General features: G+C 32.5%; 2 protein-coding genes across 3 annotated transcripts in view; one reads left to right on the top strand and one right to left on the bottom strand.

Annotated features, from left to right (window-relative positions):
* The window catches only part of kto (mediator complex subunit kohtalo), a 35,806-nt gene extending 24,566 nt beyond the window's left edge, over positions 1 to 11,240 (top strand). Inside the window, 9 exon segments of the mRNA XM_074184573.1 lie at positions 1,278 to 1,536; positions 2,067 to 2,516; positions 4,414 to 4,680; positions 4,737 to 4,940; positions 5,016 to 5,249; positions 6,500 to 6,842; positions 8,876 to 9,087; positions 9,278 to 9,425; positions 10,714 to 11,240. Of these exon segments, the coding sequence (XP_074040674.1) occupies positions 1,278 to 1,536; positions 2,067 to 2,516; positions 4,414 to 4,680; positions 4,737 to 4,940; positions 5,016 to 5,249; positions 6,500 to 6,842; positions 8,876 to 9,087; positions 9,278 to 9,425; positions 10,714 to 11,099 (2,503 nt within the window). The 3' untranslated portion in view covers positions 11,100 to 11,240.
* Positions 11,241 to 12,476: 1,236 nt separating this feature from the next.
* The window catches only part of MCU (Mitochondrial calcium uniporter), a 212,708-nt gene continuing 199,142 nt past the window's right edge, over positions 12,477 to 26,042 (bottom strand). For both annotated transcript variants that reach the window (XM_074184571.1, XM_023159915.2), the window contains 2 exons: positions 18,030 to 18,233; positions 12,477 to 16,957 (listed from right to left, as the gene is read on the bottom strand). In XM_074184571.1, the coding sequence (XP_074040672.1) occupies positions 16,532 to 16,957; positions 18,030 to 18,233 (630 nt within the window). In that variant the 3' untranslated portion in view covers positions 12,477 to 16,531. The remainder of the gene's footprint in view (positions 16,958 to 18,029; positions 18,234 to 26,042) is intronic.

Raw genomic sequence — 26,042 nt, 5'->3', positions numbered from 1 at the left:
CACAGTTTCAGAGATCATTTCTTTTTGGTGCTATAAAACTCTATAATTCATTGCCCGAGCAATTGAAGAGATTCAAAATCTGGAAATTCGAATACAAATATAAAAATTATATCTATGATAGTCAGTAATGTCAACTTTTGCTTTTTAGACAACAGATCAATTAATTTAAATTATTTATCAACTATTTTTAGAAGGTAATCATAAATTATTATTTTATTTACGGTTCTCATTTCGTGGTACCATCACTGTTAATTGCTTTTATTTTTGTAAGTTTGTGTGCATTATAGAGTGGTGCTTGTTGGTTGAGTTAGAGTAGCTTTGAGCTAGACTTCGCCAAGGAGTACCAGAATCTCCTGTAACCTATTTTCATTTTCAAATATATCTTTGTATTGTTTTTTTTGTATTATCAATAAAGCCGATTTATTATTATTATTATTATCCTTTATTGAAGTGAGAGATAACTGGTGAATGACTTGTTTTCATAGTTTTTTTGGAAATCATGTAGTTGATAAGATCTACTCTGTAACTGTTCTTGACAGAAATTTGTTTGATGAAATTCTGAAAATAGAAATCAATTCATCCTCTCTTCTGAACCTATTTTGTAATGTGTAAATTGATAATTAGTTTATTACATGTCCATTCAACGCTGAATGATCGTTGTAACGCTATCATCAGTTTTATCGGTCAAGTGAAACTCTCTTTCTTGTTATCAGCGTCTACAAAAAATGTACATAGCAAAACTCTTCTGATCATCCCATCAATGTGAATGTTAGTTACTTTCTCTTCCTGTGTTAATTTATTCTTAAGTCGATTTACTAACCCTAATCCACTGATTGTTTTGTGGCCAGAATTTAATCAATGACGCATGTTGTACCAAAAGTGTGTCGGATACTAGGGTACTATCTAAATTACAAATGTACAGATATTTTAATTGGCCTAAATGGGTTCTAGTTTTGGAAAACACTCATGGATAAGTGTGGTATTGAATTGGTGTGTAGTATCAGAGTTCATAGTCTACAGTTTTATTTACAATCTGAAGGCCAGGAAAATTGAAGAAGCAAGCACTCTTTCAATTTTTCATCAGATTGTTTTTCATATTTTTGCTAATTAGAAGAGATTTTGGGAACTGATACCTACGAAACACAAAATAGAATTGATTTACTTACTACATTATCGTTTTCTTTTTCCATTTCAATATCAGAAACTTCGTCCATATGTGTTCTGTCATTTATTGAGTGGGACATATTCTGATAAACTAATATAAATTGATATTCTAGGCAGTCTAGCACGGGAAATGCAGAAAGTACCGCATCACTGTCGGCCTTTGCTTGTCACGTTCTCAGAGAAATATGTTCGCAGCAATGGGTCCTAGAAAGATGTTTGTCATCTGATGAACTTTGTCATGTCGATAATCTTTTGGATCCTCTTCTGTCACATTCCCAGGCTCAGAGATTGTTGCACATGATTTGTTATCCGGATGCCGGATGTAGTATTGAATCTCTCGATCAAAAATCTATGATTAGTAGGATTTTAGAGGTAAGTTTCAATATTATGACTACTTTCATGAGTTTTAGTTATAGTGCGAGCATTTTTTTTGTTCAATAATCTTGATTTTTTCCAGGATTTTTGTGTTTTCTTTGTTGGATCGGTACTTCTCTGATCAACCTCGTATACTGGGTGACAACGAAAACCTATTTCAGTTTTACTGTAATTGAACCTTAGGAATCTTTAGTAGTGGTGTATATTTTCTTAGACCATTTGATAGCACGTAAAATTCTCTTTTCATTGATATAACACAAGTGGCCATTTCTTCTTAAAACATTTTCAATCTTTTTTTTTTCTCTGTTCACCTTGATAATCTTAATAAGAAGTGCTATTTTTCATACTTTAACTTTGAAGTGTACCTCTCGTAGAGATTAAAGTTATTTCTAATTCCAACTTTGTCGGATATTGCCCCTCTTGACTGTTGATAAAATAAATTGTAATAATGATAGTTGGGCTGCAACATATTTCGAAAGTAATTTGTAACTTATTTGAAACTTGTTTTCAACACATTTTCATTTCAGAATTTGGAACAGTGGACTCTTCGCATGTCCATTCTCGATCTCCAACTCATGTTCGAGCAGTTCAGTCCCAATTCCCCTGAACTATCCCAATGGCTTGACACTGTGGCCAAGGCTGCTATTGACGTTTTCCAACTCAACGCTCCATACGATTCTATGATTCAAGACGAGAAGAAAAACGAGAAAAAACAACAGAATTCAATATGGTTGGTCGCTCCGTTGATTTCGAAACTCCCTTCGGCCATTCAGGGCCGTGTGCTGAAAGTTGCAGGACAGGTTCTTGAGAGCGGGGGCTGGTGCAAGGAACAGAAGAATAAGATGAGGGGTTACGGGGAGTATCAGAGCTTGATGAGTCACCAACCGTTTTTGACTTTGGTGCTTACTTGTCTCAAGGGTCAGGAAGAAGGCCAGAGGGAGGGATTGTTGTCTTCGTTGCATCAGCAGCTGTCTCAGGTAGGTTGTATTTCTGGTTTCAATTTTTGGGTAACTCACATCAAATTTTTGTTCTTTTATCAATTATATGAAGGAGAGTCTATCTGAAACATCAATGAACACCTTTTGGCATAAACAACGTTTTTTTACTTGTGAGGTGTTGGAAATTAATGTTTCGATTTTGTTCAAAAATAGTTTTCTCACCATCTTCATACTAGTTAAAGTCTGGGGGATCTGTTTCATTCTGTTGACACACTTAAAAATTATTAGAAGTTAGTGAAGAAGGTCAAAATGGTTTTTGAGTGTCTTCACACATTGGAGCATGTTTGTGATCAGTTAGATGTGCGTAAGACTTTTGTGGTTGTTAAATGATTTCTTAAAAACTTTTGATTTCCTGAATCACTCATAGCATAGAAATCAAATAATGAATTAAGAGAGAGAGAGAGAGATAGTATGCTATTATATTTATGTTGTAGATAGACATGGTTACAAAGCTTACTAAAAATAGTACAAAATTTTAAAAAATAACAAAAGAACGAAGATATAGGAACATCTGTAAATTGTTGTTCACAGATGTTCCTAGATCTAGATATAAAAACACAAATACAAAGTAGTGAAACGAGTCAAATAAAAAAAATTATCTATATCACATATTTCTGTATTAGAAATCGCATGTCAAAAAGCAAGACCTTGAATGAAAGAAATGTTGAATGGAGTACAGTACTATTAAAGAGGTAACTACTGCAACTTCCACATAATGCAATACCATAACGCAAGAGAGATGATTAGAAAACACCATATCTGTTTAAATCTGTTTTTCCGATAATCAGCATATCATATCATTAATATTACATCCAACATACATAACCACAATACAAGAAATCTTGATCTATTATATGTAAACAGAACTAACAAGCTCAATTCCATGGAATCATTAGTAATTAAAGGTTTTATTGCACACATTAAATATACAGGTGTTTTAAAGTTATGCTTTACATAAAAGTTAATTACCTTCCTTATTATTTTTTTTTATCTTGGAAATCTTTGCCCGCCAAAATTTTTAAGATTTTTAAGATAGTCAGTAAGACTATTATGGAGGAGTGTTACTAGAAATAACATAATTGATTGCCATTAGGTTAAATCTTTAGTATTTTTCTATTTTGTATATTTTTTTATACCTTAATATTCGTTTTTGTTATTTGTTTGTATATTAGGGGTTCCTATTTCTAAATAAAGTTCTTCTTCTTCTCTTCAACATATTCATAATGTATGTATAAATGTATATCAATGCAAATATATAAAATTTAAATGATATAAACATGAAACTAACATCTTTAGTTTCATGTTTATCTGGTTAACTATTGAATTCTATTTCTACACATTTTTTAAACTTATTCAGAGAAATTCCTGTAATGTCACAATTAAGTCACAACAGTCAACTATTGGAATCAGTTTCTAAGTCAGGGACTTGAATGCTCGAGAATATTATATTGCTCTTTAGTTATACCATACCTTGGATGTGGTTCATTCATTAGGAATCTGTTTCATTATGATAATTCCTAAAATATTAAACAGCTCCGTATATACCTTGACTATAGGCAATGCAACCAGCTCATCAACCTCTAGTCAACTATCTCCCAGTAGACGAAAGAGGGAAGTATTTTTTCTTTATGAAATTAACAGTTTTTTCAGTTTAACTATAACTTTATATTTTTCTGATTGATTCGGCCTTTACTTGCTAAAGATCCATAGTAATTTCATAAGCTACTGTGTTAGCGAAATATGTCGTGATATATTTTTCAAATAAAGTTTCTGGAGATCAAATCGTGAGGTGTAGTTTATGAAATAACTTTGTATGTTGGTCTTGAATGTTGACTTTAGTTTTATTGCCTTTCTTTGAACACTTTTTTTTTCTAAGCTTGTACAGCAGGCAAAAGAAGGCAATCTACAGGATATTTGCAGCAGTGAAAGGACTTTGGAGGGTCTCCAGCTCCGTTTTGCTCTAGTAGGAGGGGTTTTTGAAGCATTCCAGAGAAATCCGTCTGCAACCACCGACTGGGCATTATTACTGGTACAGTTGGTAACTTATGGTCTCATCGATCTGCACACTCATAACGATCTGTTTACCGTCATTATTGACATGTTAGCTACTTTAGTTCATTCAGCAAAAGCAACGGACAGTCAGGTGAGGATGTTGTGATTTTTTTGAGTTTTAGATTCTGAAAATTATATTTTTTCTAGGATGACAGCAGGAAAATGTACCCGAATCTCTTGAAGAAATTGAAAAAGGAAGTGGGAGATCGGCAGAGTGCTTCTTTGCTGCATATTTGCCAGTTACTTCCTCTACCAAGAATTGTAACAGAAGTGATTGCTGTTGAACCTGCGGGATCTGGCAAAGGAAACAAACTCAGCTTCGATAGTGTTGATAAAAAGCACGATCTCCAGGTAAGAATTCTAGTGAATTTTTTTCTCTTTATAAAAAATATGTGGATTATTCTTATTTCAATAACTAATTTGCAGGTGAGTGACAAACAACGCGTTAGCAGTTGGGATATTCTAGAAGGGATGAAGAATCCTGCACCTCTTTCTTGGGCATGGTTTGGAGCTGTAAGACTAGAAAGGAAACCTTTGGCTTGTGAGGATACACACAGGCTACTCAAATACCACACACACAATCTGCAGAGGCCTGCATCACATTATTTGGATCCTCCTCCACTACCACCAGAAGATTTAGAACCGATACCTGATAAACCTGTAAGTTTTTGCTTTTTAATCATTGTATTTCCACTGCTCAGTATTCTTTCAATTTAAATTCCTTGTAAAAAACATACTTCCTTTTTATCCATGACCTTCATAGGAATAGATTTCCAGAAAAAAGTGGATATTTGTATTTTCGGTTTTTGTTGATCATAAAAATGCTTGATTATATTTTATAGCTTAAGTGGAGTAAGATAGATTTCAACAAATTTTCAATTCCTGCATCTTGAGTAAAGCCTGAGATGCCAGAGCTGCTTTTACAATCATCAGAGGATTTATTTTTAGTATCCCACGGTTAATAATCATTGTATTGAGAATTTGACAAGATGACTTTTTTTCATGCAAAGGCAAGGAATACAAGCTTGGCTTCAATTTATTCTCGACCCTCGGCAATGAAATAATCATTGTCACAATCAGTGACAACTGATCAATTTCTGAAATGCATTATATTCAAGGACACTCATTTAAAAGTTACATCATTGCTCTTATTCAACCACAAAATTATTTTTCTCATAATGGTACTGTAATGAGTACAGTATATTGGCCAATACTACTACTACTACTAACTTAGGTAAAGCTGCGGGGTAGGATTTTACAAAAGGTGCAGAGATAATACTCCTACAAGAAATCTTTACTAAATTATTTTTATTTTTTTTTTCTGTTCGTTCTCATAACATATTTACTCCATTGATATAAAATAACCCTAATGGTGGTATGATTGGTTTGCATACTAGATCAATTTGTACCTGTACGTTAATATCTTTTAAGTAGGCAATGTCAGTTTTTTAAAACACAGGGATCTATGCTACCCTGAAAAGAGAACAATCTTATAAGAACATACATTTTACCTCATACTCTCTTTTAATGGATTAGATAAAGAAGGATAATTTACGTCGGCACTGTATATCCAGTCAATTTTTTCATCTGACAAGTAATTAGAAATATATTAGTAGATAAACTTTTCTCAAGTATGTATTGATATATTTGTATATGCAAGTGGTTGTCATTACAATGCGTATTATTATTGTAGATCATTACCATTATAATTATCCACTCACTGCTCCAGTAGACTTTCAACTGTTAATTATTGATTTCTAAAAAATGGACAATACGATTGTATGCAGTTTGACCAACTTACTTTTCAAACAATTCTTGTATCAATATACAACTAAATCTATTCCTGTTACAAATTCCATGTCCTTCACCCCATTGTGTTGTGTTGTCGTGTGTATACAATAAACCTCTAGCTAAAGGACATTGACCTGAAGGCTGACACACCATCATCAGTGGATCAGAGCCCAGCCGGAGGAGTTGGTAAAGGTCGAGGCAAAGGCCAAAGGAAGCCAAGGAAACCCAAGGCAGGTCCTGGTCCGATGCATGTTAGTCCAATCTCAATGGGGCAGTCTCCGCTAGGCCAAGGTAACCCCGGAATGCCGATTCAAGGAAACAACCCTCAGATGGGCCATAACATGGGTGGGTATGCTCAAGGTCCTGGAATGCAGCAACAGGGTCAGCAGTATGGAGGCAACGCAGGTCAGCAGAACTGGTATGGCCAGAATCCACAGCAAGGATATTATCAGCAGATGCCAGGTAATCATTTTTCATATATTCCTTATTTTGATATCTCAATGAATATTTTTTTGAAAATGGACTAGTACGTCAAACCATTCTACAATGTCTTCTATATAACAGCAGATAATTACAAATTCTAATTAAATAAATGATCAATTCTGGTGAAACAGGTAGATTTTGAGAAAAAAAAACAAATATATTACAATATTACTTCTGGGAAAACAGGTAATTCATAAATTTATTAATTTTTGACATTTAATGAAAAACAAAATGATGGCAAATTAATAACTTTTTGTTGATTGTTTTAAAGAAAATTTGAATATTTGCATTTATTGATTCTAGTTTTCAGCAGTTTCAACTTTTGTCCATTATTTTCTGTATGTAATATGTTGTAGTCCATGTTGAAATTGTGGTTGTTTTCTAAAAGATGGCAAGTATGTATGGAATGGTTTTCTTTAGTTCAAAACTTCTTGTATGTCCAGAGATTCTTGTTTTGAAGTTTCTTGAAGTCCTTCTTCCTATATTGATTTTTGAGCATGATTCACATGTTCGCTTGTAGACTATTCTCCTGAATTATTATCTTTGTCCACTTTTGACTTGCTGCACAATTTGTTGGTGCCATTATGTCGTCTGCAACGAACGCAAAGAGACGACATACGGCTCTTCAACCTTCTTCCCACAGAGTTTAGGAATAGACCCTCGACGCAATTCAAAAATCAATTAAAACAGATACTATTAAAATAACTGTTTCTATAGTATACTTGAATTCGAAACATTCATCAAGAAAAACAGAAATATCTTCATGACCCACAGAAACCTGTAGTTTTATTTATACTGATAGCACAATTCATCATTATCTATATACATACTTTATATATTTATAATGTATAATGCCATTGTTTTTATGTATTATTTAGCTTTTCTATTGCGTTATACCTTCTATTATTTTATCATTAACCAATTTTAATGTATGACCTTATATAAATTTTTAAATGTATTTTTCTACTGACCTGTCTACAAAACTTATGTTTCTTGAGACCAATAAAAATTATTATTATTATTATTATTAGTTACCAGTCTTATATGCAATTTAATGTTCTCTTTTGTTATCTATCATCAGATGAAATTAAGACTACTAACAAAAGTTTAGTTGAAGAAAACCAATTCCATTAATGCTTGCTACCTTTTAGAGAACAACTACGATTTCAACATGGACTACGACATATCACATACAGAAAGTATTAGCCAGAAATGTAATCTGCTGGAATCTCTGGAAATCAATAAACGCAAACATTCAAATTTATCATCATATTAATTTTCATCTAGTAACGGGTCGGTGTATTCATAATTTGAATATAGGGTACTTGAAAAATATTGTTTGTGTCATTTGTGTGTGATTTTGTTCTTTTGAAGCTCAAATAGCAAATTCAGTACCCCAAATCACATATATACATCAGTATGAGATTTGTCTTAGCTTCCACAGCTAATAAACTACTCTGCAAATCCAATGGAAATAGGTGTGGTCAACGTTTTGACTTTTCTGTGGCCGGTTCATTCTATTTGTTATTCGTCCAAGAAATGTCTAATTTTTTGAAGACTTTCATTTTTGTTTGTTAATGAGTTTTGTCTCCTATTGAATATTAACTTCAATATATGATAAAATCTCGTATCATTTGTTTCCTTGATTTTTCATATGGTATTTTTCATTTCCATATGTAAATGGCCATTTTCATTCTTTCAAGATTATTGTTACAACTGATTGCTGTCACAGTTTGTGCACCTGGTAGGACAATATATCAAAATTCAGAAAGCTCTTTCCTGTCGAAACTTTATAACAAGCAAAAATGAAAGTCAAATGAAAGTCTGGTGTAGATTGATCATTTTTTGGACTAGTAACCAATATAAAAGTACCAGATCTAGCAGCATCTAGTCAGAGGGGATGGTGGAAGAGAGGAAAGTTACTTAGCCAACTTAGTGCTGAGTATTTATTATCAAACAGTTTCGAAAAGTGGAACAGAAGTGAGAAATCATAGGCTATATATTTTTTCCAGTGAATCGATTTGAAAGACCTCAGCAACTGAATACTCCGAAACAAGCTCTGTCCAATATGATTCGTTCAAGACATTCCATCAACACATTCATGCCAGGCATGCAGGCGAATCCAAATACGCAACAGCCTGCAGCTAACTATCCCCAAATGCAGCGAGGTTTCCCAAGGCAGGCTATAAGACAACCGCATCCAAACACTATGCAGCCTAGTCAGGTTAGAATAAGAACCATTCCGACTTCAAATGTTGATATATTGAGTAATGTCCGCGAATAACTTGATTGATTATTATCATTATCTGTAGTGATAATTATACAATTTTCATAATAAATTCAATTTAAGACACGGTAGCTTTATTAGTTGTAAACTTTTTTAATTTTTTCTGAAATGATAATTTTTGTTGTAGGGCATGTTTCCGCAGCAGTATGGTGGCATGCAGACAGCGATGGGACAACAGTATGGTAATTATGGTGGCAACCCACAGACAATGATGCAAGGAGGGCAACAAATGATGCAAGGAGCTCAAAGCAATATGTTTGCGGGACAGCAGCAAGGTAGGTCAATCATTTAGATATATAGAAAGTTTGCAAAGTATCCCATTTTCTCTCTAATTCCTTTCTTTACTCAAATAGGAATTTGAGATTATTCAAATATATTTTTCAAAGAATCCTTCCCTTGATTGTGTATACTTGTCATCTTTACAAGAGCAGATTTGTCTCTTCCAGTAAAATATGAAAGAAATGAGTGCTTTGTCTTATACTGTTATTGAAAACAGTGCTGGTGATATGACAATTGTCTTTTCCCGAAACTTCAAAGTACACAATTGAGGTTAATAGCGTTCCATGTGACATGTTATATCAGTAATATTTCATATATCACAGTGTTCCTATGACTGATATCTATTTCAATTCGATAAAAATTGTTTGAAAGAAAAAGTGTAATGCTTATGCAGTACATATCTTTAAGAGGAGTTTTCATTGTAGTTATTGTTTTCTTCCTTTCTTTGGAAGTTTCCCACTTTTTTTAATGATGGGGGAAGTTAGAAGCCAAAAAGATTTTTCTCCAAGAAGTGATTTCTCCTATAAATATTCCCTTTTCAATTCAAATGAAATTTCTATGGCTGAGATTAAGTAAACTGTCTGAACATGTTCGTAATATCATCTTGACAAAAGCAAGTTTGTCTCCTTCGGTGACAAAGTCACAATGTTATGTTTTTTCTTTCTTTTTTTGGAAGTTTCCTATATTTTCTCTTTCATAATAGAGAAGTAAGAAGCCAGATTTTTTTCCAAATTTAGGACGGTTTTTATAACTTGTTTGTGATATTGACCTGGAAGATGTAAAACATAGTGTTGCAATATTTTTTCCTAACTGCCCAATGGTGATTATGGATTTGACCTTGAAAATGAACTTCAAAGTCATTTTCGAAGTTTAGTGAATTTTTATAAGTTGGACATCCTATTTTTCACCCCGAAAATGAACAAAGCGAAAACATCTACTTCTTGATCATTTCAGAAACTTGCTTTTAAAAGGACTTGGTCAAGGTCACTTCAGATAAACTGCTGGACAGACATTTATACGTCTTGCCTTAATGGGTTGGACAGTTACGTGACCTATTTTGACTGCTGGGCAATGATGATTCTTGCTTCGACTGGTCAGATTGACATGTTTATGACCCCATAAATTAGAACTGGCAAATAGCAAGCAGATATAATTAACGAAATAATATCAAATTTACAATAATTAGAAAGACCTTGGGACGCCAACGCATTGTTAGTTTTTATTTTTATTTTTAAAAAGACTAACCTTTCATGAACCCGTTAAAGATTTCAAATTTTTTTAAAGGTTTCGGACAACCTCGACCAGCTCAACCGGACTACAGGCAAATCCAGCAGAATCCCCGTCCACCCTACATGCAACAAGCTCCCAATGTCACTATGAATACTAGCATGTCGGGAATGGGAGGAATGGCTGGCCAGGGTGGTCCAGCCCCGCCATATTCCAGACCTGGTGCGCAAGGAATGCAACCCAACGTCCAAAATCAAAACCAATTCCAGCAGCAACAAAGAATGAGGTTGATGGCCATGCAACAGCAACAACAGCAGCAGCAGCAACAACAACAAGGGGGTCCACAGGGTAGTCAACCATCTCATACTTTAGTGGCTCATTTGCAGAGGCAGCAGATGAACCCAGGACAATATCACCAACCTCCTCCGTACAACATGCAGTAGATAGAAAAGTGGAGAATATGACATGAAGTGTGTGTGAGTTGAGTGTGGGCGTGTGTGTGAACTTATGAGGTCAAATTGTGATATATTTTATTTATACAATAGAATCAATGAATCAATTAAAAATATTCTTTGTTGTCTGAAGTCATTGTTATAAATAACACTCTCTCCTTCAAAGTTTCAACAACGACCGACTTTATTCAAACTAAAATAATACTTTTGTACAACAGTAAATAACTAAGATGAAGAAAACTATCTTTATAATTAAGACATTCATCCCTTGATCATGAGGTGTCGCTACCAGTATTCAAATAAGTTTTGATACAAATTTCAAGTTATCTCATCGACATTTATATAGCTATAAAAGTAAAAAATAAATTACATCTCCTAAAAAAATGTTTCGAAATTTTAAAGGAACCTTTTACTCACATATGATTAACATATTAAACGTGTACTTGTATGTGGGTTCAAGGAAGAATAGATAAATAAAAAGGTATGAAATTATAACATGAAGTATATCGAGTCACCACCAATAAATATGATTAATTTATCTTGAAGTGGACCTTAAATCTTTATCAAATTATTCTTGGACAATAACCCGTTCTCTAAGAGAAATATTTTAATAGTTTTTTGGGAAATGTTGATAGATATGTTTTTAATATCAACAGAAAGATAGTTATACATTTTACCTGCATTGTAAATTACTAAATTTCTCATTAAATTTAGTGAAGGGAAAGGGTAGTTTGAAATTATTTCCACAGGTGAAACTGAAAACTAGTTTTTGTGCACCAGACAGAATTTCTAAAATGAAAAGAAATAGGAAAGAAAGGTTTTGATTTTCTACTTCTCCATCTCACAAGATATTCTCTGCAATTATAATGAATGAAATATTTTTATAGATAAAAATAGAGTATCACAGCTTTTCCAGAATGGTATGACATAAATGGCATGTGACTCAAACAAGACGTGGTAGTACACTATTTTTGCAGTTTTTCCACTTGGTTCATTTGATAAATTACACATAGCCAAATAATACAAATCCCATAGAAGGGCTTTGTATTATTTGGCTATGTGTAATTTATCATGATATGCAATTTATAGTACCTACCCTGACCACCAGAGAGCGATGGCAGTATGATCTCGGTATTTAATGTAGCAGTTGCTGTCAACCAGTCGGTTGGATCATATCAAAGTCGTGATGTACGCCAAAATGTAATTAAATTAAGTTGCAGACTAGTTGTCAGCAGAGGCTACCCAATTGTGATGGTGAACTCATTAAATACCAACATCATACTGCCATTGCTCTCCGATGGTCAGGGTAGGTACTACCTTTTCTATTCATGAAAATAGAAAACTGTTTTCGAATGAAAACAAAATGAATAAGAGCAACAAATATATATATATTACAGTATAGGAATATGCAATATTTATTTACAAACGATATACACAATCAAGTCACAATGAGAATCATTTTTGAACAGAACACAAACACATTGAACATACCAACAAATCAGATATTGTGAAAAATACCTAACCATAGTTCATCAAATAATTTCATTAAACTAATCTTCATTCAATCAACAGCCTTATGCTCAGGTCAGATATTCAGGCAGAACTTCATTACTGAAAACTCAATTACAATTTCTTGATCCAATCATGATAATCACTCAAAATATTCCTTTGAATTTCATTCAAAGTGATATTGGAAAACTTTGTGTTACAAGGCATGATTGAATAACAAAAATATTTATAGAAATGCGAGGGAAGTTTCCAAAGTTTCATGAATTTAACTCTATTTCAACCAAGTAAAAATTATTAGCCACGCTATGTGTGAGAGATGAGGTTTTCCAAATTTGCATAGCTATTCCATGCAATATTAGGGACTTTCATTGTTTCTCAGCAATACATCCTTTATAAAAGATGTTATTGAATCTCAATCATTTTGATAATATTTAAAGAATTGGAATCTTCAGAAATGTTTTAACCAGAAAAAAAATCTAAAAGCACCGTCTCTTTAGAGGTCAATCTTTTGAAGCTGGTAAAATATCATTAGAAAATGATCCAGATACTAGTGTCTGAGTGTCTCTGTGAATAAACATCACTGCAAGATATTGTTCTCAAAAATTATCAACAAATATATAATATTCGTGAAATTAGTGTAGTCTGAAGAAATAGGTACAAGATAGATTCACAAAATTTTGCACAAATTTTGGGTGCAAAGTAAACAGGAATTCAAAAGGTGTTACACATACCACCAACTTGAGATTTTGACGCCATTATGTCGATCAATTTTGGTAATGGATAAAATAAGGATACCTTACTTCAATCCAAAGAATTGCGTAAAAGTAGAAGAAGGACCTCCTCTTGAAGCATGTGCAATGTCATCCACTGGAAAGGTATTGATGGTTGCCATCTGGGAATGTGAAGAGATTATCTGAGAGGTACTACAAGTGAAGCAGAATATTGTTTAGATCTTAACCAGATCTGCCTCACAAGTAATTTCTAAGGATGACCTGAAAAGTTGCTCGAACTTGCGTTACTATAACAGAGTAATATAAGAGACCTCATACTGCAAATGAAAAAAAATTGAATATCCACACGACTTACCAGATCTGGGCCCTATTTTCCGAAACATAAAAAAACAATATGGGTTCGATTTGGGAGCTTAATAGTGTAAAATATATCAAAAATAGATGGAATGTAGAGATTCCAAGAAAATGTTGAAGATGGGTTTAAAAACTAGTTACATAAATAGATAAGCGTACGTAAACTGACTGAAACAAAATTACATATATCAATTAGAAAAATCTTCATGCTCTTTGAGAAAACAAGCATTTATTGTTATATTAATTGATTTGGCCTATTTGCATTATATTATTGAAGCTTTGTGAAAACAATGAAAGGTGATCCACAATCTAAAAACCGGTGTTGTTCATTTTAATAAAATAAACTACAATGGAGTTGTGAACATTTTTGAATTTAGACAAGTAACGATAAAACTTTTTTTTTCCTCTGACCGAAGAGAATATAGTACTATATATATTGGGGGAACCCTACTATGCAAATATTTGAAAAACTATTGGGGATATTTTCTGTAAAACTGTAAATGTTACAAGAAAATTGATCGAAATTGCATTGATATCAGAGGGGATGAACAATTTTAAAGGAGATATGAATTGGTTCATCATCACAATATGCATTTTTTACCACCTGCGGAAAATATTAGAAAACTATTTGGTAATTTTTTGCAGATTAACAGAATGAAAAAGTGATACTTTTGAGGAATCTTGTTCGTCAATTGCAGATATAGAAAAAAATACTTGATAGATCTGAAACATGAAAGATAATGGAGCAAGTAAACTTTGAAAAAATCTAGACAGGTGGGCTCAACGTTCTCGTCTTTTGAAATATTTAATGATCGGGATGTCTTTTTTTTTGAAGATTTTTGTGCATGTGATTCATTGCAGTATTATGATAATTGATATTTTGAAAGTTACAGAGAGAGTTGGGTAAGAGTAAGTGGACTAAGCTACAGAATCAGATATGATATTAGATGATATTCCATGAAAATGAGGATGAAGAAAAGAGTTGACAGAATCAAAAAAAAATAGCCAAATTCTCAGAAATTTATAAACACCCCTCGTAACTCTTCAAACGACAATTTAAACTAAACTCCAAATAAATAAATTACATACAACATAATATGTTTTCTCGAATCGATTTTATTTCAAGATCATATGATCAATTTCAGTTCTTTTTTGGCAAAGATAAATCACAACTTAAAATTTACTATAAACTTGCCAAACTTAACATTCCTACAACAAATGTGAAAACTAACACTTGATTTCCATAAAAAATTCAAATGAACTCACCACAATAAAAATTAGATTCATAACACATTCAACAACAGTCATGAAATGAATCAATCTTCAAATTTCAGATTCATCGCATAACCGAAAATATAACAAATGTTAGTTCAAAACTTTCAGTGATTTTTAAAAATTTGTATATATTTTAGGTAGGTATTATATTTAGAGTTATAAAATTCATAGAGCCATAATATATTCTATAAAAATTGCATAACTTGCTTGGCACTAGAAATGTAAGTGTAGAGAAGTTTATTCTATAACTAATTTACTGGGTGCTGCATTTTCCTCACCAAAAAGCAACTTGTAAAAATTGAAATATTGAATCTAATAAAAGGAAACACGCTTTATTTGGTCCAAATTTACTTCACACCATTAGTTTACATTCATTTACTGATCATATTGTTTTGGTTTCGGTAGTGAAAAAACAGCACTTGTAACAATATTTACAAAATCTTTGACTAAGCAGCGATTTTGTTAGTATTCAAGATTATCTGTGTCAATTAGGAAAACCTTTAGGCTCACAAGGAAAACATGCATTGATTGTTTTTATCTCACAATAAAATCACAGCAATATGTGCTCATTTTTACAGGTGCGTATTTGCAGTATATCATTAAAGCTTTGTAAAAGGAGCAAAGGATATTCTACGATCTAAAGCACCAATAATATTCACCGATAAAAATTAATAAACTTCAACAGAGTTGTGTGAAGTTTTCAAATTAGATGAGTAAGGATAAAATACATTTTTCAATGATTCTGAAAGTTGTATTATCAAATATCAGACAAATTCTTTCAATTTAAGAGAATCTTGTATGCCAATATAGTATACGTGTGGAATCTACTTTGAAAATATCAGGAAAATCTTTAAAAGATATAACCAAGATGATTTAAATCTGAAAAATTTCACATTGAAAAAAAAAACAGATAATGATTTTTGAAAATCATTCTGTTAGAGGTAATTAGAAACAGGACGGATTTAGTACAAATGTTTCTAGAATTCTTACTCTATATTACATCAGGAAATTCTATTAGACTGGTACTTTTGAAGTGAAAATCAAACTAACTAATATACCAGCAGTAAAATTGAATTTGCATTCTGGTTGATGAAAAAAATATACTATTTCTGGCGGTTGAAATGGAAGACAAGAAAAAGTTTTCGGATAGGCAGAAAAATATTACAACTACGAAAGAATTTCAGGTCTAGCAAAAATCACAAATAAATTTATATCCAGCAATTCACTACTGAAATTGTCAAGACCGAAACATTTAATGATGGGAAAATTTATATATTTTCAAAGGGCGAAAAGTTTTTCACAAAAATTTCTCACACTCAGACTACTCCCCAAATTTTCGTTTAACTTTTTCATATAAAAAGATGAACAAAAAAGCATAACTTGGCGTCGTACAAACACTATTTGTATAATTATTAATCTATATTTGAGCTTTCACGACATCGCCAGAAACAGCGACGGTTATTTCCTTAAGAAATTCTTAAAATTCATCCATAAATAAATACATAATAATTTAAAGATGGTAAAAACAAACTCTTTACTTGTAGAAGTTCTCAATCATTTCTTGGGCTCTTTGGTGGTTGTTTCAGAAATAGTTGATGATTCCTTTGTTGATGTCTTCTCTGTTGATGATTCTTTTGTTAATGATTCCTTTGATGTTTCGGTAGTTGTAAGGGAATCCTTTGGCGCAGCAGTTGCACATGCAGATCCTTTCAGTACTCCGCTGGCCTCTTTGGGATCTACTGTGGTTGTTTGACTTGTAGTTCCAGGTACTGCATTCATTAAAGGATTCATTTGTCGTGCTAAGACATTCGGAGGTAATTTCAATTTTAGAGGGTTGCGCAGTTTTTTTAGTTTGCTCTGGATTTGGACAGCTTCCTGCCTGAGCATGTTGTACTGGTTCAAGTCCATGCCGAGTTTCTTGGCTTTTTTGTGCATGATAATGAGATGTTGGCGGTCTCTGACATCTTGAAGAATGTATTCCTGGAAAAAATATATTATTAGCTTTTGATTGGGTTACTTTTGGTAAGATTTTCCAGTTTCCCCTTCACCGAGAAAAGAGTTGAGTGTTCTAGTCACATATGAAAAAAAAACAAAGACTACTGTAGAAAAAGGGTTTTATTGAAAAATAAATTACTTAAAGATGCAAATGAGGGGTAACTAGTCCATGGTTGAAAAAAAAAACAATTATACAGCAAATTTAACAATAAAACATCAAGAAACTGCACGCTTTTGGCAAAACTTCAAATGAGAATGAGTGAAAAATGATTTGAATAATTATATCGACCTTAGAAAACATGAAATTTCACAAAAAAGGATGTTGACAAGTCAAAAAAAATAAAAAATTACATAAAATTATACGATGGAGGTACAACAATCTCAGTGATCTAAAGAAGTGAGACCAGTGGGGTTGAGATAAACCAAGAAAACGTAATTTTTGTTTGATGAAGACGACAAGCTATACTAATAGACTCTGTCAAATAGATACCTGCCATTAAGAAGCTAGATAATATATGATGAGAAATGGACAATAAAATTATAATCACTTGCGTTCCTTCCTGATTTTTTTTATGGAAATATCTACCCAAATAAATGTTTCAAGTAACTTTATGAAGTGATAACTTCTTATGGAAGGGTTAAACGGCTTGGTAACGTAACGCATAACGGCGCTAGTATGTCTGGCATTCCTTTCTCCTCACTCTAACACACAGCACGCTAGTCATATATCGGACAAAACGATTTTCTCGCCACTCTTCGCATGACTCAGTGTTCAGTGTGCGTTAGACATATACTGTTGACAATGAGCATATAACGTAAAACTATCACAGCTTTTGAAAGTGATTATAAAAAAATTGATGAAAACAGAAGATGATCTTCGGAACATGCAGCCCGAGGGGGGGACATGGTGGTGGTATTTGTAGTTCAGCCTAGCGTCACTGATGAGATCTATGGCGGGTCGAAACAGGGCCGAAGCTGCACCTGAAGCTGTATTGTATAACTGTGCTGGAGAACGAAGAATTGATGGAAAATTGAAAATTACATCTAATTCACTTACCTCCTTGGTGAGAACAAAATATGCGTAGCATGCCATAGCTGTGCCGTAAGTGACGAAGTACGTCACCGGTTCCATAATGTCCCAGGAATATTCCCACCATGTTAACCTGGCGAGAATTCCGAATTGGACAGACATCAGACCCAAACCCGCCCAAGACAACCAATTTCCTCGACGTTGAGCGACTAGTTCAAGTTCATTTTTTTTCTGAAACAAATGAAATAGGTACTAATGAAAAATGTTAACAGACACTAACTTGGTCTAGTGATCTGATTTTTTAGCCAAGTTACAAAAGGTGTTTTTGGCAAAGGTGTGTTCTAAAATCGGGTGAATAAATTACATACAATAGTAATGACACACGGATGTTAATATTATGGCCTTCAGTTTTATCGGTGTGCCTAGCTTCTATTTTTTAATTTTAGCGCTTCTAAATTTCTTTACACACAAACAACTGAATGGTGCCGTGTACGTGGATTTCGTTGTCAACCGGTATATGAGACAGCAAGTCAGATTGGGATAGTTTTGAATTAGAGTTTAGATAAGCAAAGAAAGCGAATAGTTGCTATATTTTTTTCAATATCATTGTGAGCTACACATTTCTAGAATTTCTGGAGTACTCTATAAGGGTGTGAAATGAATCATTTTCATGAAATGAAAATTAATCTGTTTGATCAGCACATATAGAAAACAATAGCAACTCTTTTACACAATATGTCATTCAAAATAAATTTTATGGTCTTAAACAAAAAAAAACCTTTTTCTCATAGAAATGAGTGAATTCCAAGTGCCATCGTAAACTCTTCCTTCCCTAAAATTGCAAACCCGTTCTATATTTTCAATTTTCTGACTTGTAACCATGATCCTGGTGTGGCTACTACAGAAGAGAAAACCCGACCGAGAAAAGGGACAAGCTATAAATATAACATTTAGGGCTTTCCTTACATATTCGATCCCTGAAAGAAACTGTGTCAGTGATACCGGGAAATAAGGAAAACATATTTATTGTCCCGTATAAATTGTGTAGACGACGTGGAAGGCGATACATCGGGTAAGATATAATATACGTAGAATAACGTAAATAAACTCAAGAGTGGCTTTTATTTTAAAAATTCGCTAAAAATTAACTCTTTTACAGCATTATTAGTCCATTTCAAATAATTCTTCAGTATTTCATTAATCATTCTTTAAATACTTTATATTTTATATATAATATTCCAACTCTGATATCTGGCAGTATGCGGAAAAATAGGCAGAACCGTCCCTAATAAATGATACTGTGATACATGTTAAAAGGCGTAAGATAAAACTGTTTGCTGACGACACTATGTTGTACTGTTCTGGGACAACTAATGAAATCTCAGAATGTTTGAATGAGGAACTATTAAATATAAACGAGTGGTTATGTGACAACGGCCTCAAGTTAAATGTAAATAAAACAAAAAAGGTAGCAAATATCGTTTAAGACAACTGCAAAATGAACAGCTGTCATTGAATCTTTATATTGATTGTGTCATCATTGAAAGGGTAACAACTTTTAAATATCTATGAGTGGTATTAGATCAAGAATTGAACCTTAATGCGCATTGTAGTTATATTCAGAAGAAAATAGCCACGAAAATTCATCTTTTATATAGATTGAAAAATAAAATAAGTTAATATGCAAAATTAACAATTTATAAATCAATATTAGCACCCCACTTTGACTATTGCAGTACATTACTATTTATTACTATTTTGTGAGCAATGAAAATCTAAACAGACTACAGAAGCTTCAAAACAGATCCATGAGGACAATATTAAGTTGTGATAAAGGCACATCTGTGAAATACATGTTGGAAACACTGTCTCTTATGTCTGCTAAACAAAGGATAACACTGAATATGCTAATATTTATATTTAAAATTAAACACAATATGTTGCCAAGTTATCTGAGTGATCAGTTAACCTACACAAGTAGTATTCATACACACTCCACTAGAAATAGAATAGGAAATTTTTATATCAACAGAGAACATATAGGTTGTGACTCGTTGTATAGTTATGGTCTGATTGCATTTAATAATTTGCCAAGTCATATAAAAAGCTGTGATTCATTAAATTCATTCAAAAGAAAATATAGTGAATATATTTCAAGTAATAGTAATAATTCGTCTTGGTTTCTAGTTTCTTGTTTTTAAAATGTGACTTGTCTCTATCTTTATATTTTTTTGTTTTGTATTTTATTAGTGACTGACTTTACTATGAAGAGCATTATTTGCTAATAAAGAGTAATAATATAATATAATTATAATATAATATAATATATATTTGAGGTTGAAATTTATAATTACAACATATATTTACTTATTATAAAATTTCCACTATTCATTGGTTGGATGTACAACTATGTGGGTAATATAACCTAGAAACTCTACAATAAGAACACTAAAATGTTAAATGATAGTAATACGTCATTAATTTGTCTTAAAATCTACGAAATTGCTGACGCCTTACGTTTATTCTTTTTTCGATGTATTGAGTTCAAGCTATGATCCAAACAAAAATTGTCTCTGATTAAACGTAAACAATAGCTTTAGCTGTTTTGTCTTCGTTAATCTTAAATTCACATATTGCTGTAAACGTTTCGTCATCTGCGTTCCCGACATTGGTTGTGACAAGATTCTTCTTATAGAAATGATATTCAGAGTAATAATAACGGGTTTATGCGACAATATCTAAAAATTTGACATAACAACTAGTAACTAAGACTATACCTAAGTGAATAATGCAAATGTTAACATAGCCACAATTATTCGTTAGATTGTGTGTACTAGTCATTTTACTTATTCAGCAACAAAATTATTGAAATCACTAAAAAAGTCAGCCTGAAGTGATTATTAAAAAAACGGCAAACCCATTCAAAAAGCGTTACGAACGTTTTATTACATTATTCTCTATCAACCATTGATTTTCCATTAATATCATTCAATCAGAATATATTGAACTACACTCATCAAAATGCAAAACACAAAATAAACGGAAAGTCCTGTATGTTCTGGTAAAAAATGATATTTGAAGTGCAAAATTATATGACATTTCTTTTGTATAGTGAACAATAAATGAGTTATGGGGGTAAATACAAGATGAACTTTGTCATACGAATCAATGTTTCAACAAAACACATTTTGATTCAAAACTCAAATAATTTCTTAATTTTCCACTTAATAAAAAACAGTTTTTATAATCAAAATATCATATACTGTCAGAAAAAAATACATACAGGGTTTTCCAAAAATACAGTTAAAAGTGAAAAATGTGTCAGTCAATTTTTTTTTACATCTTAATGAACGTAAAAAATGTTATTGGATCGTCATTTTGAACGATTTCACTATAAAAATACTGATTGAGTTATCAAAGTTGCTAACTGAGTTGGCGTATATTTTATTCATCATTAGCAGCTTATGTACTATTTCATGATGGAATGAAATATTACGTGAAGCAATTTTTACGTTTTGAATTTCTTTCTCAATTATAATAGAAATCAGTAGATTCGCTCAATTATTTCAAAATTTTTAGTTTCCAGAAACATACCGATAGAATGTAAATTGGAAAACTTACTTTTCTCTATATTTTACACGGTCTTACTATAGTAAAACACAATTATCGGATATATTCAATTTATAAAATGCAAAGAAGTAGTCGAAAGGTGAGATATTAGGTAAAATTTTCCACAATGTTCACTATATTTTTTTTTTCAAGCTAATATTCCTCCATCAGTTATTACAAGTAACAATACTTTTACTTTTCTAGGACTACCGGAAGACCCTAGTAAAACGTATACTGACTGGGAAAAAAATCTACCGATATTTTCATTGCTTCTCTGGCAAATACCACAAAGACAGATATTTGTGAATTTTTTAAAAATTTTATTCTAAATAATGTTTTCTTGACAATACGTTTGCCCGACGCAGTCACCAGACTTCAATTTCTGTAAAAGTAACCCTAGCTCAATTGAAAATTTAAAGAAGCTGCAAACATCCTAAACAGTGATATGCATGTTATGTAAGTCACCAATTGAAGATGATTATGGCCGACAAAAACGAAGTTGAGTTGTCAGACAAAATAAATAAAATAATAGATAAATTCAGTGCTTGGTGTCAACGTAACAAACTTATTCTGAATAAATCTAAATCTGTTTCAATGAAATCATTTATTAGGAAAAATTTCAGCAGTGACTCTTCCACAATAAATGGTATTCGATCTTCCAGCGAAGTCTTGTTTTTAGGAACGTCTTTAGACGAAAATTTGACCTGGAGCGGTCATATTCAGAAGGTCTGCAACAAACTCAATTCCGCATATTACTCAATCAAACAATTGAAAACACTCTAGATAATTTTGGATTGATGAATGTCTATTTTTCTATAGCTTATTCTCACATCAGCTTTAATATCATTTCTTGGGGATGTGCAAGGGAATTTCCACGAGTTTTTGTTGCTCAGAAAAGATTGCTGAGACTAATTTTTAATATAGATTTTCAAGGTAGTTGTAGACCAATTTTCTTAAGAGAGGGCCTATTGACGGCACCTTCTTTATCTTGAAGTGTGTCACTTTTGCCCGTAACAATATAACTGAATTTGTCACAAATGCGGATATACATGGTAGAGACACCCGTCATGGGAAACTGTTAAGAACCCCCTCACACAAAACGGCTCACTTTAGATGCTCCCCACTATTTAATACAACAAACTGTTATAATAACTTGCCGGCATCTATTAGGAAAATCGAGTCAGATAAACTTTTTAAAATTGAGGTGAAGAAACTTCTCTTACAGAAGTGTTACTACAGTCTAGAGGAATTCTTGCACGACACTTTTTCATGACATTTTGAGAGTATTTGCTAGAGCTTCTCCGATTTTTTAGATAATACTTCTATGTTGTGAAAGTTTGTGGACGTGAACCATATTTATTGTTTTTGTATTGTTCAACTTCTGTAGTTTTATTTTTGTTTTTTAATTATAACTTAGCACATGTACTCAATGTACCAAAGTGTCAAATAAATAAATAAATAATCTATCCAAACATCGTGAGCAACTACACTGAAAACTTCAATTTCATTCTTGATGACACTTCAATTTTAGAACAAGATGAGTCCAATTGATTCAAAAATGGATTTACACGTGAGTAGCGTTTTTCTTGAAGAATACGCGAGGAAGGTTGGGAATAAGTCTTTGTGATGCCAGACATATTTTTATGATGCTTCAGGGACAAAAGTGAGTCGTTTAAAAATCCAATTTTAATTCATATTAAAATATTTCCAAAGGTTGATTCGCGGTTAGGTTGATTTTTTTTTCTGCTCACCATAAACCGTAAAACCAAATGGACTCTTGAAATGAGGATTTTCCATACGAACACAGATGATAGCCCGTAGGAAAGTATTCACGTACTTGATAAAAGTCATTCGGGTTGCTGCAGAAGAATCGACTCAGATGCGGAACAAGAAAATAGGACAATAAGAGGAAAATGCTTGGAATGCTCTCGTGAATCCCGCCAATTTACCACATGATTCAACGAGCAAGTTAGGTCTAGAGCATGTTATCATCAATGGCGCTTTAATCGAGGGGGTGGAAAGATCGAACGTAAACGTGACTTTTTGAACCAATTTTGGCGCAAGAGTTCTTTGGAGGCGTTAAGTGCAATGGAGAATGTTCCTCCTGACGAAAATCAAGTAGTTTTCATTAAAGAGCTCTAAAACAACGCATTTTAAACATATCATTTCAACCTTTTTCTTTAAAAAATATTTAAATACTTGAAAAAGAGGAATGAAATAATGCATTCAACATTCAAAGTCATAAATAAATATCAATATAAACATGAAGTATAAGTGTATAAAATATAAATGATTAAAATAAAATATAAACTATAAAGAGTGGTCCAACGAAAAGTATGCACCTTGTTTTTCTCCTTTGTTTGTAACTTAACGCAAAAATGCTCGGACAGGTCAATTTTGCTTCAACCCCCTAGCGAGGGTGAGTAACAACCCTAAAATTTTAAATGGAAAGTGGGGTCATTCGTAATGTATTGAAAGTTGATATCGGGAGGGTGTAATTACCCCTAAATCCACCCTTAGTCAAAAGCGGTTTTTAATAAAGCATCAACTACACCCTCAATTCCATTTTTGGGCCAAAACTTCTGCAAACAAATTTGAAATGTTTTCGAATTTTTGCGAAATATTCCACACAGACACACACACACGAATAATTTCAACAGAAAGAAGAAGCTGTGAACCTCGATCAAAGGTGGAATCCCATTCTAAGAAATTCAAGAATAGCAAACAGCATGACGACAGGTAGAAAAGGGTCGATGAATTGACAATTTTCTTAATCCAGGTATGTATAAACCTCTGAGGAAGTTAGTCACTCGCGTAGCGAAACGTCAGGAAGAAATTCCAAAAAACGACGGCATTCAAACCCGAAAAATACTTACACTGAAAACCTCGTTTGCGAAAGCCTTAACCATTTTGTCGAAATATTCTTTCCCTGAAAGCTATACCTTGCGATACGTTTTTGATGTATACCCTGTATATTTTACTTCAAATAGTTCAGGATGAAAAAATGAAGAATGAAAATTTCTATATTTTTTACCACCTTGATTTGTAACTAAAGTTACTGCAGTTTCGTCCTATAAGGACATTTTCAAACATATACATTGTTAAATGTATAAGTTTGAACAAAACTGCGGTAACTTTAGTTGCGAATAAAAGTGGTAAAAAACAGTAATTTTCATTTCTCATTTTTCGTGATGATCTTCTTACCTCGTAGTAACGGCTACATCCATCAATTTAGTTCAGGATAGTTATTTCACTCGTCGTAAATCATAAAGTAACATAAATTCTCCTTAGGAACAAAAATCTTCAAGCGCTAGATTGCAGCTATCAATCAAAAGAATCCACTTAGGTAACCTACAAGGAGACAGAAATGTTTGGAAAGGAATGCTCTTTCGACAATTCACCACTTAGTCCAATGAACTTTCTTTCACGAGTTTTGATCCGGGCACACGTCATCCTCAAAGTCGTATTAATCGGATAAGGAATGAGGTTCGGACTCGAATTCTAAAGTCAATTCACCACATAATTCATTTCGCAGGTAACCTTGTATCTTGTTGTAGAATTACAGAAATATTTATGACACTATCACAATAAGAAGGAGTTTACTAACCACAGAGAACAAATATGGCAGAAAAATTGTTATACATATAATCAGTCTACTAACCAAATGGTACTACCAACCAAATCTGGTTGAAACTACTGTGTCTGTTAAATTAGGAAAACGTTGCCTACCTATTTTGCCATTTTTTGAGCTCTACAAAATACCGTTTACCAATAATATTTTTAATATGGATCGGAAACAAAAGACGTTTTTTGCAACTAAATATTAAAATTAAGGAACCGTCTTTTTTTAAATCATAAATTCTATTGTTCTTCAAGGTTTTGAAAAAAACTTTTTTTTTCTCTTTTTTTAATTGTTTATTTAAAAAAAAATGTTATAAACGATTTTTTTTTCAATACTTTGTTCCATAATAAAAGTAACTATGTGTTTTCTATTCTATTTTTTATAAAACTTTTAATATTGTGATACCTTGATACTTGTCTTTTTCATTCGCTCCTTCGCTTTTATAATTATATAATTATAATAACTTTTAAACTATTGCAGTTATGACAAATATATTTCGTCTTTTTTGTTCATTATGAATTTATTAACAATTTAAGCCTTTTACTAAAGTCCTATTATTTAATTTGATTTAATTTTATTTAATTATTGATCGTTATTTATTAAAAAAAGAACGATTTCAATTTACTAAATCAAAAACATACTGAGTCATTTTTAAAATTTATTAAATCATGTTTAGTACACTTAAAAGTTTTTTTACAATTTTTATTATTTTTTTTTGTAATCTTTTAGATCGTTTTAGTGGCGGTGGCTCATCATCTGTGGTTTCTTCTGTATTTTCTTGTCGTGATGTTCCTTGAACCCCTCCTCTT

Source organism: Leptinotarsa decemlineata, unplaced genomic scaffold (assembly GCF_025532065.1).
Source record: "Leptinotarsa decemlineata unplaced genomic scaffold, Ldec_3_MD MMD2_tig00026354_RagTag_RagTag, whole genome shotgun sequence".
NCBI lineage: Eukaryota > Metazoa > Arthropoda > Insecta > Coleoptera > Chrysomelidae > Leptinotarsa > Leptinotarsa decemlineata.
This window is presented reverse-complemented; position numbering and strand designations above follow the sequence as displayed.